General features: G+C 41.5%; 1 protein-coding gene across 2 annotated transcripts in view; it reads left to right on the top strand.

Moving 5' to 3' along the window:
- The window catches only part of RB195_016594 (uncharacterized protein), a gene marked incomplete at both ends in the record, with an annotated part of 40,986 nt that overhangs the window by 1,698 nt on the left and 23,225 nt on the right, over positions 1 to 16,063 (top strand). The window contains 7 exons of one of the 2 annotated variants that reach the window (XM_064183191.1): positions 1,872 to 1,890; positions 2,090 to 2,232; positions 2,475 to 2,604; positions 4,071 to 4,207; positions 6,907 to 7,068; positions 7,756 to 7,857; positions 15,669 to 15,854. In XM_064183191.1, coding sequence (XP_064039073.1) covers positions 1,872 to 1,890; positions 2,090 to 2,232; positions 2,475 to 2,604; positions 4,071 to 4,207; positions 6,907 to 7,068; positions 7,756 to 7,857; positions 15,669 to 15,854 — 879 coding nt within the window. Of the gene's footprint in view, positions 1 to 1,871; positions 1,891 to 2,089; positions 2,233 to 2,474; positions 2,605 to 4,070; positions 4,208 to 6,906; positions 7,069 to 7,755; positions 7,858 to 15,668; positions 15,855 to 16,063 lie in introns of those variants that run through there. The other variant, XM_064183192.1, reaches the window with a different exon arrangement.

The raw sequence follows: 16,063 nt of genomic DNA, 5'->3' as shown, positions 1-16,063 counted from the left end.
GCTACGATGCTGAGATGAATTCATTCCCTGCTCTTACCGTGCAAGTGTTGATTCATAACACTTTTGTATCCTACACGTCTAGCCAAAAGCCTGCAGTCAGATGTCTGGGAGGTGCAAGACAGGCAGTGTGTATGAATTCGGAGTGTTCCAAGGAATATGCAACGGTAATGAATTGCAACACCTTCTCAATACTATTGTGACGAGAAATTTCGATTCATTCAAGCTTGCGAAGGACAAATCGGACTTCTGCAAATGATTATTTGCCAGTATCAAGCGTCTCACGCCTAAATATCTAACAACAAGAAGAAAGAACTCAAAGCTTCCTTCTTGATCCTAGAAAAGCTTCACAAAAGAAACCATACCTCTACAACGTTCTTGTTAGTGTTTAAAAAGCCAAAAGAGCTTCTAGGCACCATAACAAACAAAGACCCTGCCATTGTCGAGAAAAGTTTTTTGCGTGATAGAAGTCTTTGTTGCACTTAAATGTTACGCCGGATCAAAACAGCTCTGTTACGGGAAATTTTCCTTCACTTGAAGATGAGAGAAAACAAAGTTTATAAAGCAAAGTCTTGGCACTATCATTATTAGAAACCTGTGTGCTTTGTCAGCTGTCTATTAAAGAGATGAGGCAATCCACGAGAGGTGTGATGAGCTCGAAAAACTTTATCTTGACCACACCAGAGAGCCTCTTTAGCTAATAGGAAGTGCACGAGCTTTGGGCAACTACAAACTTTCATCCGAGTTCGCGAGGCTTGTAGAGAGGTGATAAAAGAAGACCTCAAAAAGAGAAGAGCAGCAGTGTCGGCTGAAGCTGCGGAGCTGCGAAAAGGAACTTGCTATACTCGTTAGAACACCATTAATCGCAAACGAAGATGACTTCTCTTCGGATATCAAAGGAATAACCATTCCAGGAAGGAGGAGAAGGCGAGGATCCTCTTCTATCCTGACCTTTTCGAGTGCTATGTCAGTTTGCCTCTATATTAGCTAGGAAAAGATGAAAGCATTTTTTAGAGGTTTTTTTTTCTACTAAATACCACATACTATTTTGGTAAGAATTCGCATGGCAACCCTCCCGCAACAATAATTCGTAGGATTTGAAGAATTTTCCCCGTAGGGTTGCTGAGGGACGGCGGAAAAATTCTCAAATGCTGAGAAACAATGGAGCCTTGCTCCTAACACGTTATTTCTCGCAGGGAAAGGTTCAGTCACTGGAAGACTAGCAAGACCGTGTTACTGCATTAGAAGAAGGATCCATATGAAATCGACAACAATCACCCAGTCTGCTCATTGCATGACACCTACAAACTGCGATATAGAGTAGAGCGGAGCAGGATTGAAATAATATTTTTTGAAGAACACCTATGTGAGCAAGATTTTGAAAATGGTTCTGCGCGAGTTGACTTCATCCACATCATTTAAGACTCGTAGAAGTACTTCACTTCCATGAGAATCAAGGAAGCCTTCTATTCGGTTGAAAAGGTAATAGATGCCATGGACAACCAACGCCTGGCTGTTTAATACATAAATATACTTTGAGAGGTGTACAATAGAACAGGGAACAAAATTTTGCCATCCCACATGAACATCGTCATCGCCGTTAAGGATGGAATATGACAAGGCGACAAAATATTCAGTGCCACTTTCGAGGAGAGAATACAAAAGTTAGAATGGGGAAATAAAAGAGTAAATGATAAAGTATCTGACGTTAGTCAATCGGCTTTTGTTGCGCCAAGGCGTTTTCTGCAATTCAAAATCCTTTTGGAGAACTGAGTGTGCCCCTCTACAATTACCTGCATGTGTTAGCCGAAAAATCAAATCACTGTTTCTATCTTCCTGGACAAGTCTAGTGCCAATTTGCAGACCCCAGACTGATGGAAAAGTTGGTTGGCTGTAAGTGGTTTCGATCTATCGACCGTCCAGTCATAGCAGAACTTCTTACCAGCTGCATTACGTAGGCCACTGGGATACTATCAAAGTGGGCGGTGATGAGCTACATCTTCTCTTCACTAATTACATCGTCTTCAAGATCAACTTCTTATTTGAAGTGCTACCTGAGCTCAGAGACTCGTACAGAAAAATCTGTTTTCAGCCCAACGTTATGACGTACGAGACAGGTGCTACGAGGATCTAATGGAGATAACCAAGAACACCCAATTTCATGCTCACCTCATTAACATCACCACCCTTCCTACTTTAACCAATCTAATCAGATACCTAGGCACTTCGCAAGTGGTAGGAAGGTGCGGCAGCGCCACTGAACGCCCCAGTGGAAGACGTGATGCTAAGAGTATTTTGCTCCTACAAGGGAGACAACTAGTCCTTTCATATAGCTTTACTGCTGATATCAACCCGAAGATAATCTCAAATACAAAATTAGGAAGGTGTAGCACTGTGTTTTTAACTACTTGGAATTATGTCCCTCAGACTTTCTTGTTTGCAGTGCAGAACAAAAAAGAAGATAAATCATATTTTAGAACGACCCTTGCGAAGATTTTCATCAATTTGCCTGTGGAAAATGGTTGACAGAAGGGAAAGAATCTGTCATGGAACTGGTTGCTGTACAATTTCGTGACAATATTAACAAATTAAATGCAATTTTGAAAGGTATGAAGACATTACTTGACATTACCTATAATATGTAATACTAGTCCGAACGTTCGGTTAAAGCCGGACGTTCAGACTTTCTGTGGTGTTCCCTTCGCTCCTCTTCAATGATCAACGAAAATCAACATTAGTGCCCTTTCCTGTAAACCTGTGTATGTTTAACAATCTATCTTCATTTTTTTAAATTATAAATAAAGTCAGAAGATTTCATAGTTTTCTTTCTAACCGCATCAACTCTACATTTGGAGAATATTCAAATTTCATTTTCGAACACTCCATTGATACCAATATAATGTAGACCCAATTTCAAAGTATTACTTGAAATTTGGGTTTTCCTCCTGTTTTCTTCCAAGAGTTATCAATGAATGGTGTTTTAGCACAAAATGACGTGAAAGACTTTATCCTACTGATAAAGATAACGTTCCACGCCAGATCACATAAACATCTTGTAACATACTATTTAAGCAGCCGTTTGCATGCGCGTTTCTGAAAACGGCATGCTACAAAGCTAGCTAGTTGTTGGCTAAGTAATCATGATATCATGACTATGATATATAATAACGGACTTACTCGATCACGTGTGTGTGTGTGTGTTTGTGCGCCGGCGCCACATACCTGTGGAAGGCGTTGCGACGGGTCCCGCGGCGTCTGGTTGCTGCGCCGGCGCATGATAGGTATAATATGCAGAGTTGGGACGCCGGCATCGGACACCCATAGGAGGGACTGCGACGGGTCCCGCGGCGTCGAAGCACTGCACCGACTCCAGATACCCACATTAGGGGCTGCGACGGGTCTCGCAGCGTCGGGTTGGTGCGCCGGCGTCAGATACCTGTCGAAAGAAGCGCGACGGGTCCACCGGCGTCGAAGTAGTGCACCGACGCCAGGTATCCATACTATGCGGTCCGGTGGGACCAGCGGCGTCGAGTTGGTGCGCCGGCACCAGATAGCAATAATATGGGGTGCGACGGGTCCACCGAAGTCGGACTGGCGTGCCGACGCCAGATAGCTACAAAATGAATTGAGACGGGTCCCACGGCGTCAGACTGGTGCGCCGGCGCCAGATACCTACAGAAGGGGTTGCGACGGGTCCACCGGAGTCAAATTGGCGGTGAGCGACTGCATGTCGGTTTGCCCACTCTCCGCCTACTTTAGACGCAGAGTCATGAACACTGCGATTCATATTTCTAATGAGTGAATAGGCAAATGATTGACAGAGTGTGATTAAGAAACTGTGGAATTGTGGAGAATACGAGCGCGTAAAAAAATAAGTGGCTGCCTAACATTGCAACAAATATTATTATATAGTACCTTCCTGTGGTGTTTGCTCCGCTCGCCCACAGTAATCATAAATGTTTTGAGATGGGATGCACTTGCGTGCTTTGATGCTCGTGTTGTAATTGTGTAGTTAGTAAATGTGGTAGTCATTCACTCTACATTTTTACAACATCACAAACTTGATGCTTCAGCTTTCTTCCTTTCCGAAGAAGTATCTAGCTCAAAGTCAGTGAATGCAATGAAAGAGGTGTACAAGAACTGTTTGTCAAGTGATGAAGATTGGAAGTCGGATGGAGGACCTATTAAGTTTGTCTTAGCAAGAATTGAGGTAAGTATCTTTCCTGTTATTCTCTACTTGGATTGATTCACAGCTCGCATACGGCTGTCTTGACAGATGTGAAAATTAATTCGTATATTGGAATATTTTGAATATTCTGATATATTTTGATTCCAATGAGCTCAAAATCACCTTGGTGATGGTACTACTTAGATGACGTATACTTGTCGTTTGTTGTGTATGTAGTTTATTTTCGTAAGAGACGAGATCCAGGACGACTCTTAGATCCGTTGACGATGTTCTATCTTAATAAGAAGATAATTCGTAGTAAGGATTCGCTCGACGACTACATACATACATACATACATACATACATACATACATACATACATACATACATACATACATACATACATATATGCATGCATGCATACATACATACATACATACATACATACATACATACATACATACATACATACATACATACATACATACATACATACATACATACATACATACATACATACATACATACATACATACATACATACATACATACATACATACATACATACATACATACATACATACATACATACATACATACATACATACATACATACATACATACATACATACATACATACATACATACATACATACATACATACATACATACATACATACATACATACATACATACATACATACATACATACATACATACATACATACATACATACATACATACATACATACATACATACATACATACATACATACACACATACATACATACATACATACATACATACATACATACATACATACATACATACATACATACATACATACATACATACATACATACATACATACATACACACACATACATACATACATACATACATACATACATACATACATACATACATACATACATACATACATACATACACACACACACACTTTATTACTTTTTATATTATTCCTCGGCGCTCCTACTCAGTTAAAGGCATCACCCCACGAATCTGAGGTGGTACGGATTTCAGGTGGAGTATTCGTTTACGGGATCGTAGGTTATGGAGAGAAGGGTGATCCCGTCCATTTCTTCCTAATTGCCGCAAGAAACGGTACGGAAGATACGGCTTTGGGCGTTCCGGCGCGTTATTTTCTACAGCGAGTTCGACTGGAGCGCCAGCCTTGTCTGGCCCCGCATCGGACCACACCCCTCTCCATAATCTACTAGCCCGCATACGAATACTTCACCTGAAATCCATACTAACCCTGATTCGTGGGGTGATGCCTTTAAGTCATATTTGATAGGCACTGACGCCTCGACAGGTATACCGAAATCTGGTGATTTTGACCTTTGGTCTGGGACGCTTAACCAATCTTTTATTTTCTCTTCTAAAACCTATCAACACTCTTGTCTTTTTTGATCACTTTATGACCAATTAATAATTAGAGCATATTTGAGCATCTTTTATTAGCAAGGTAAGGGGGGAGGGGGGGGGGGGGGACGGAAATAGAACTAAGAGTTGGAGGTTTTCTTTGATTACAAGCATAAGAGATGACGGATAAAGGATAAAGTGTTTGACATTAATCAATCCGCTAGGGATCACGTTCACTTCAATTCAGAATCGTTCAAGGTTCACGAACGAGTAACTGGCTTATACAGTGACTTGCTGGGCTAGCCGATGTGTCAAGTCAGTGTTTTTATCCTCCCAGACAAGTCTGGCACCAATTCATAGACCCCGGCGGGAGGAAGGGCTTGGTGAGCAGTAGGACGGGTTCGAACCTCCGATCGATCGTGCAGGTAGAGAGACCTCTAACCACTACACTACACCCGCCCCTTGATTACAAAAGAGGAGAAGAATGCCAAGAGGAAAATCCACGGAAGCAGAAATACTGCATGGCACTCTTTCGATACTTTGTGATTCCGTCCGAAAGCCTCGAGTAATTTTGAGAGCTTATATAGATTTTTTTGTGGGGTGGAATGGTTTTACTGCTGATGTTCGACTATCCTTGAATTTTATAATGTTGAATACGTAGCTTTGTTTACTGAGAACTTGCGTTGGAACCTTTAGGTTGCTATTGATTTGTCTTTTTGTTTGTTTCGGCGTTAACGCCTCAGTCTAGGAAAATCAAGGTGATTGGTGATTTGTTGCACCTCATCACCCCTTGGAAAGCATTCTAAAGGTAATTAAGCTAAAAGCTAAATGCATCGGCTAGTAATTACCTCATTTGATAGGTTTGGAAGCGTAAAATACCATCAAACACCTTAACTACGAGTCACAAGGGTTTTTTTATAGGGACCGAGTGCCCCTACCCCAGCCCCCCTCTTTTGGATCTCCCCGTCTTCTAAATGCTCTCTAAGTAAGGCGACAATGCGCATAAGAGGATAAGTCGCTAATTGCTTTTAATTTTCACACTCTGACGAAGGCATTAACGCCAAAGCGTGAGCTGTTAATAAAGAAAAATTAGTACTAATCTCGAATATATCTTAAACAAATCAATAAGAAATTGTTTAGCTTTAAAAAATCGTTGACTTGCTTATCTAAGCTAAGCTAAGCTAATAGTTGCGTGATCTCGTTTAGTGCGAGTTATCTGTAGGGGGATGATTGCTGGTGCGAAGTAAATGCAGAATTCAAGATCAGTGTTTTTTTGGAGCACAGCTGATTTTGTTGTATTCTTATTATCGCTCAATGGATAATGTTCAACCTCCTAACCAATTGTTCTTGCAGAAATATGGCTATTTTCCGTTGATAGATGGTGATGAAAGAGAAACGGATATTGATAGAACACACTTGCTTGCGTATTTCAACAAAAACAAGACTGTGGTCAAGTCGATTCTACCCATTATTGGATTGGATTATAGAGACAATATCTCCCAAATTATGATTTCTGTGAGTATCTTCCCATTTCGGTTTTTTTCTTGTGTGTCAAGTAGAGAAGAGGTGATTGTTCACTTAGCAAAGGTATCTCATTATTGAAGAGGAACATATATTGTTCATGAACTTAGTAGCATTTACCGTACTATGCTGTTCTGCTGCTCCGGTTTCTTTATTTATTGAAATCCGCAAGGAAGAAATCCGTCACGTTATTCATGGGACGGGATTCAGGGGACGCAGTGCTTCTTTACCCGTTTCTCAAATTTCCAAATCACATGCTTGCATTGCTTCTGTTCCACAACATCATAGTCAAAAAAAATTTGTTAAAAAATTTTAAGGGTTTTGGGGATATCCTAAAAAAAAGATATCGCAGTAGGCAGATAATTTTCACACTTTTTGCAAACTTAGACTCAAAACTAAAAAATATAGTGCTTTGCCCTGCCCTTTGCCCAAATTGCCATTCAAAGTTGGCGCGCAGACCACCTCAAATCGTGATTCCTTCAGATTACTTAAAACCGTCTGTTTCTAGTGTGTCTCAGTAATTCTCTTGTTGTGAGCAGTATGGAATTTGATGGGAACATACACTGGAGATTAAAATATACACTTGTGGATATACTCAAAACCCCTGCTATTACATTAGCATGATGATAACGTCATGAATCAATTGAATATGACCGTACAATTTTTTTCGTCGCTTTTCAGTTCAGTCCACAATACGATTTCCCTTACGACGAGTCTAATATGATAATTTACGGGAATGATACCTTTGTGTATCCAAGCTTCGATGGGCTTTTGTTCAAAGTGGTAAGATTACGACTTTCGTTCAAGGATTTTGTTTCACTGAATCGATTTTAACGAGAATAGATAAGACAAAAAAATTCAGACGCACGCCACCGCTTTTACGCACATGCTGTCATGCTCAAGTAAAGGTGTTTCATTCGTAGAACGTTGGGACATTCCCAATTTCAACTTGTCGATAGTCAAATTGAAGCAAGAGCCATGATTGTTAGCAAACTTTATTACGGCTAACGTATCGGCGTCGTTGCCTTCGTCAGAGCCTGGAAAGATTTGTAATAATATATTCCCTCAAATGCTTTATCCAGAACAAGTCATAATTCCCTAAGATGAAACATCCAAAGTCCCCTATTTCTTTTTCACACTTTTGGCGACAGTGCACCAATGGGAAGAGGGCAAGGTTTTCCCTTTTAAAAGAGAAAAAAAGAGATTTGGTCACAAGAACCACAACTGCATCCACCGTCCGTCCACCAACCATGACATTGCAGACGCCCAACAAGGATACGCAAGGCTGCAATCAACTGTTCTGACGCGATTGCTCTTAAGTAGTTATTTGCCATGGTATGAAGAATTGAGAATCGCGAAATTGTTCCCGTAGTCGCAATTTTTAATGCTATTTCGTCTCCTTAAGCACTCAAAACTAACGATTAAAAAGCGTTTTGTCACAGTTGCTGCGGAAGAGTCAGTGTTTCAGTCTCATCGGTGCATCATGTTAGTGTCATATTCTCCCAGACAACCCGGTGCCAATTTATTCACCCTGAGAGGTGAAAAGCTCTGTTGGGAGTAGAACGGGTGTGACGCAGTAGGTAAGAAGCTACGCTGTAGCTGCGCCATCGATCAAAAATTAGAGACCTCTCTGGTGTTAACCAAGCCTTTCATCCTTCCGGGGTCGATAAATTGGTACCAGGTAACCAGGTACCAATTGGTACCAAGGTTAAAAACAGTGAGTAGATACATCGGGTAGTTCCGCAAGTTATTGTATTGGCTAAAAATGCGTTCGTAAACTTCAAACAGCTCTGAATTGAGGTGAACGCATTGACGCATCCCAAGCGGATAGATTGACCCCAGATACTTTATCCTCTATGCCATTTTTGAAACTGTCAGCAAAACTACAATGACGACATGTTTCATTTAGTGATTTTCATGATTCAATCCTCATTTCCTGTGGCTAAATTCATTTCTATCAGCAGAATGAGGAATTTATTTATTTATTTATTTATTTTTCGACTCTATAATCCATCACACAAATCAGAATTCAGTTTAGTTTGTTGGACCATTCCTTGTTTTGTGCAGGACAACCGAGTGAGCTATGCTGCTCTATTTTGAAATACCCAGTAATGCGTCGCTATCCTGCATTCGAGTTCCAAACTACATATTGGTATACCACCACTGATGTTTTTTTTTTAATATAAAGAAAGGAGGCGAACTGGAATTTTATTGTTGTGTTTGACTACGAGTTATCAGTTTTTTTTCCGCTCAAAGCGCTCAACCATTTACATACTACATACATTCACTCGTTCCGATCACATATGAAATAGCGGCAAGTTAAGTTACGTTCGTTTATTCTGTGACCTACTTCTTTCTCTCCAGCGGTATCCCACTATGCCCCGCGCCATGCACACGAAGAGTCACTTCACGTGCAAGGTTGCCGTCGGAGGCGATAATCGGGCTGAAGTATTTGAGTGCGTTGGTTTTCGGAAGCCTCATGCTGTCACTCCTGATGCTAGCGTCAGCTGCAATAGTCGTTATGTGCTGTAAAGGCATTTTAACATGTGACAGTTGAGACATGTGCTAAATCGTGGTAAACTATCTCGAAATATGTGAGCTTATTTTTTAATTTTCGAGATGCCATGATAACGTTATCGTAGAGTATCCATATCTCAGTTCAGTTCGTAAGATCTTCCGTTATGGTATGGTCCATGTCGACTGAGAGGAACAGCGTAGAGAAGCATGAGTCCTAATGCAGATAGAAAAGATGGGAATACCGCGAACGTGCGGTGCGCACGTAATCGGCATCATTGATCACGGAGGATCTGAACCCATCTGATTACCTCTTCTAGGACAGTATAATCGTAGTTATATTAATATTAGTATATTTGCAGGCATACAAGATGACTTTTTACCTAACACGTTGGAGTGCTTTGCCCTAGTTGATAGATACGAGAGACACCTTGTTTTTGTTACTCACTAAGCTTCTCTCCCAGGAGTCGTGTTGCGTGGATGCCATAGGTGATGTTGTATTTAGTGACCTACGCGCGATGGTCATGAAGAACAATGTCCACCATTCTTGTGTCGATGGTGGTTTCAAGGTTCTCCATGCTCCAAGACGGCAGTCGGGTCGGATTGTAATTCAAACACCCGGCTCGGTTGCATTTCTTCTTCTAAGCATTGTCGTCACTCACTTGTTCTTTCCTTTCTGCAACGACTCGGTTAAGAAGCTGTGTCATGACCTCTGCAGTTCTATAGTTAGGTGGTCTATACCTGTCGCTTTTCCGTCTTCATTAGTCTCAGGTTTGATTCAGTTCCTTCAGTGGTCACGCTCATGTGCTGGTGGAGAAAGTGGAATTGATGGGTGGAAGAACTCTTCCACTGTAATGCTCACGGACTAATTACGTCGCTTTGGCATAATCGCTTTGGCATAATTTTCTAGTCCATTCGTTAGCCTTCATATTCCCCCTGATCTCGTAGAAATTTTCGACATTTTCAGTCCAGCGGTGGCAAGATCTTGCGAGTTGCTTCGACCTGTATCGTATCTGTCGAGCCTCTTATAGACGTCATCGTACTCGGGAACTTTCAATGCTGCTGCCAACTTTTTCGCTTCCTTTTCCGCCTTGTTGCAATTCTGCTGGTTTATCCGCTTCTTTTTGTTGAAAAAGATGTGCTAAAGTCACTTCTTCCTGTTTACTTTTATTTTTACTTCTACTACTTCTACCTTTTACTTCTACTGTACTACGTACCGAAGAGGCTGCTTTAAAAATCTGATGAATTGCAAGTTGTAAATATTAGGCTGGACAGAAAACCTTGTCAGCCATTTTTTTGAAATTTCCAGAACTTTCCATTTTCGGGCGGAACCATGTTGCACCATGTTGTAGTTGTAAAACATTCTCGAAGCTTCTCCGCAATATTTATATATAGCCGGCGACCTTAACTTTAATCACGATGTCAATTACGCAAGACCAACCTTCAGCAATCATCTTCTATAAATGGCGTGGCGGCATTGGAGCGACGGCAGCAGCCCGCAACATCAAAACCAGTTTGAGCGCACCGCTACCATCAGGACTGTTTCGTTCGTTTCGCAAACGGGGACACCGACTTCAAAGACAAGCCTCGCTCGGGAAGCCCTCGCACTGATGAATATTCCCCCATTCTCGACGCTGTCAAAGAGGATCTGGATATCAACATCCGCAGCCTTGTGACGAGACTCGGGTAGCAAGCCCTCGGCTACAGAAAAATATTAGGCTGGACAGAAAACCAGAAAAGTGCTGGCTCGATGGATCCCTCTCACCTTAACGGACGGCAGAAAAAATGACAAATGGTGACAGACTTTCTGTCCAGCCTAATACCTCCGACGTCCCTTAGATGCGCGAGGATGCACTGGTATGTTTTGTAAGTTGCAGTGATTACTTCAATCAGATGTTTGCTGAAGATGCCCACCATTGTAAGAGGTGAGCATGGACAACTAATCGACGTCCATTACAGCAATATTGGTGTTGGCAGTATTGTGTTAATGTAGCAGAACTCTTGTTTCGCCGTGTCATCCTACAAGAAACGTCGAAACCCACATATTTTCACACTCACCCAGGACCGCTAGCTCGCGTTGCTTCTCGTGGACTTCCTAATATTTAATTTAAGGGTCAAGCGATTTTCTCGCCGAGGCGTCGTAAGAGGGGTTTGGGAGCAAGAAGGGGTTCGTATGGAGAGTAGATAGAGGAAGGTAATAAAGAGAGGAGTAGGAGTGAGGAAAGGTGAGCAAGGTAGTCGCTGTGAAATGAATCCATATTAAAAATTGGGTGCAAAATTTAGCCCTGTATCACCTGTATCACCTGTGCTCCCGTTGTTCATCGATTTGCTCGAGTGGGCACTAGAATTAGTTCCATTTGTCCCGATCGCGCGCAAGTGTTGCCCTGTGACATCACTTCTCGCGAGGAACTCGAAGAGCGTCATACTCATTACTTCTTTGAAGGACTTCGTGAAGAGGTCTGACAGTCGGATCACGATCTTCCGCGTTTGATGTCACGTGAAATCCACTCGCTTACGACTCTGCTCCAACCATTGTCGGGGAAATGCGTCACGTGTCCAGTCCACCTAATTTTGCTTCCTTAGGCATATGCGGCAGCGTCTCTGATCTTCGATCGGTTGCGTAGGAGTGAACTTCAAATCCCTTCTTTCACTTGCGTAAAGGGGATTACTCCTAGCATCACCCTTTCAATTCCGCGTTTTATGACGCTGATCGCATCCCCTCGTTTCCTTCTATCCCGCTCGGAGGTCGTTCATCATGTTGATTTTCTGACCTAAATATAGTTGTCTTGGTTCACCTGCAGACCGATCTTTTTACACGTTTCATCAAATTCGGCCAGCATCTGTTCCGCCTGATTGATGCTTGTTGTTATAAGAACGATGTCGTCAGCAAAACGAAGAAGGTGTAAATGCCGGCCGTCAACTTTCACGCATCGTGTTCTCGAGAGTGGCACTGAATATTTTGGGTGAAATTTTGTCACCCTGACGAACCCCTCTTCACTTCGTATATGACACCATTGCAGAATGAAGAAAGTTTGGTAGTGAAGTTGCTATATTCAGGAAGTATCTTTATGTATGGAGTAAGGACACTCTGGTTTTCAAGGCCTCCAAGATCACTTCCGTCTCAACTCTATTAGAGGCTTTCTTTAAATCGATGAAAGTGAGACACAGCCGCATCTTGTACTCTCGCGTTACTTTTATGAGTTTTGAAACCGTGTGTATGTCCTATTTTAGTCCTAATAACCTAATATGTACATTGGTATGAGGTCCGATGATAACATAACGAGTCTGCGACTAGCATATATTAGTGTCACTCGTAGATCGGGGGTTGCGCTGTTCCCATTGAAACTGTAAGGGATGAAAATCCGACAAGAGTGATTCCTGCGCAAAAGAGAGATAAGGGTTTGACGAGAATATTTCTTTGTTTGTTTTGGATTTCGATGACATTTAAGGGATGAAGGGTAACGTTTCTGGCGTTAATCAGTCCACTTAGGATGCGCACCCACGCTCACTTCAATTCAGAATCGATTGAGGTTTACGAACGTGTAACTGGCCTATACAATGACTTGCGGTGTCTAGCCGATGTGTCAAGTCAGTGTTTTTATCCTCTCAGACAAGTTTGGTACCAAATTATCGACCCCGGAGGGATTGAAGACTCTGTGAGCACTAGGACGGATTCGAACCTCTGGTCGATCGTACAGGAAGCAGAACCTCTAACCGTTACACCACACCCGCCTCTCGAAGTCATTTAAGCGAAAAAATACCTCTACAGCTGGAGATAGAGATAAAATTAATGCAAAGTAAGCTGTACAAGTTGCTAAATAATGGCGCTAGCAGTAAATTTCATGCAACACAATTTTGCATGTTTGTTGAGGCAGATACTATCTATGTTTGTGGAGAAATTCTCTGATTGTTCTACCTTTGCGAAACCTATTTGAGAAATATAGCAAATTTTTCCTCCAACTTTTGGATTTTTTGAATTAGATTTTGAGAGAACCAGGACAGCTGCAGAGCTCAAACTTTGCAGCCATGGGTTTTTTTGATGCCTTTTTGAAGAGATGCAGATTTTTTAACCGCAATGATGTAATCACGCTACAAGAAAGCGCGGTGTTATGTATGATTTTCCGATTTTTTTTGCGCATCGAAATGTGTATTAACTATTAGAATGTATGACGAAGCACAAAATCTAATATCTTGTCTAGCAATTTATAGAAACTAATTCGGCTTGAAATGTCTTATAGAAGAAGACTTTTCTTGTTAGAATTTAGCTTTACCTTTCCTCGGTTTTCTTTCGTCCTCTAAACGTTAGTTGAGAAAATGTTGAGAAATCTGCTTAAGTTTCCTACTTTTCTCATTTAGTTTCCAAATGAATCTGAAATTCCTTTAAAGAAGCAATTAAACTCTTTGAACTGTTATTTTCCGTTTTGCAAAAAACCAAGGTTCTGCCACAGATCGAAGTACTGAGCGCCGGAATTTGCAGGCAAAGAGAAGCGTGAAGGGTAGTAAACAGGTGAAAATGCTTCTAGAACGTGTTCTGCGTTGTAATCATTTGTTCCTTCTGTTTTGCAAAAACCAAAATTCTCCCTGAGATCGAACTTTTCAGTATCTGTAATCTGTGCCGAGCAGAAAAAATGTATCGTGAAGTACAGGCTGGGAATTTTTTTCATGTTTTCAACTTATGTGTGCACATGTGTAGTGACACACTTCTAATCTTTATAGTAAACTGCCTGTTGCGTCTGTGTTATGTTATACATCTTCATTTTAGCTTTAGTACTATACTTATTAATGTGTTGTGGTAAACATTTAGGTTTATTATACCACTATTTATTAATATTTATTGTTATATGTATATTATTTCAGTTGAAAAGTTCGACTTTCAGTGAACCTCGGCGTAGTTGAATATAGTATCCAGTTTGATAAGCTGTATACGAGGTTGTTAAATAAATTTATTGGCTAACGTTTCGGCTATATCGCCTTCTTCAGAGCTTGAAAAGGGTGATTCAATCTAATTTAAACGACCAACCTCTCCACAACTAAACTGATAAACTCCACGCCTACTTTCAATCACCAATTTAGCGACTACACTGAATGCTCTCCTTAGATCGGAGACGCCTAGCATGGACCGCTGACTGGTTGATCACGAGGGCGAATGGTTCGAATGTCACATTCGGATCGGAAGAACCATTCGAGATATGGCGCGAGTTTCCGCGTTATCGACAAACATTCACCCTTGCGGTTCATTTTAGAGTTTTTGGATTGGATCCAAAATGCCTCCAGCGATTTTCGAGCCAACGTTTCTGATTCGAACGCTAAGATTTGGACCTTAGTTTCAAAATCGGCTCCGTCGTGTCTTTGTATTATGGGCACCTAAAGATGTCCATTCTCGTAACCTATTCTTGCCGTTCACGTGCTCTTTGATGCGGACATACAGCTATATTATTTCATTTTACTTGTGAAGCGTTTTCAAACCTATAAACTACATTTTATTTTTAGTTACTAAATGAGCAGCTACATGAGAGAGAATGGGATTGGACAGGAGTTGTTTTTTAGTGGGTTTCTTCACAACTATGCGCTCGTTACTCTTCATGCCTGATTCTTCCGACTTCATCTACAACACGGATGTGGCAGCGTTTCATTCCCGGCCGGACAATCACACAGACCTGTCAGTGCAATTCTTGTTCTTCCCAAGTAGACATGAGGCTTGATTAGACTTTGCCGGCGATCAATCTTAACCCGTCGTGTTGTGAACCTTCGTAAACTACAGCACCACCGCACTTATGATGAATATTTGAAGCTCATTTCTTGTAAGCCACTCCAAACAGCCGCTTTTCGTCCGTGGTTAACCTCCTATCTCTCACATAGGGAAGCGCTACGCAGCCTAATCGGCTGTGGTCGATGACCACCTCCAGAGGGGGAGGTCAGCGGATCTAAATATTTTATATCAAACATATCTATATTGACATTTTCCCAATGTTTTACTCATAATCTTGTTATAACTCTCGACAGCGTTTAAGCAAAACAAAAAGCCTCATAACATTTTGAATAAAGATTGTTTGACCATGTCAGTTTTGTCAATTTTACAGTCATTGAAGATCTGCAGCGAAGTACGCGCCAATTGCAATGAAACTTTGATCCGTCAAGCTGTAAAAGAAATGCTGTCCGTAGTTGAAAAGGTCCACAGACTCAGACTCTTGATTGCTCAGGAGGATGAGGATGAAGATGAAGACCGATGGTACCGCTTAAGCGAACTAGATGTCAAACTCTCGTCGGTATGTTTATCCTGGTAGCATTGCAGAAATTATTCAGTGAAGAAGTTGTTGATGATGAAATTATTTTATTGTGAGAGCTCCTCGTTCTCTCATAAACTATTAGAAATTCTTATAAACGGTACTGTTTGAAAATTAGAGGCACATTGCCTGCTTTCCCGCCTGCCAGATCCAGACGATCTACGGCGCTGCGTTGCATCTAACCTGCTGCA

The sequence above is a fragment of the Necator americanus genome, chromosome II, assembly GCF_031761385.1.
Source record: "Necator americanus strain Aroian chromosome II, whole genome shotgun sequence".
Taxonomy (NCBI): domain Eukaryota; kingdom Metazoa; phylum Nematoda; class Chromadorea; order Rhabditida; family Ancylostomatidae; genus Necator; species Necator americanus.
Note: the sequence above shows the minus strand (reverse complement) of the source record. Positions and strands in the feature narration are given on the sequence as shown.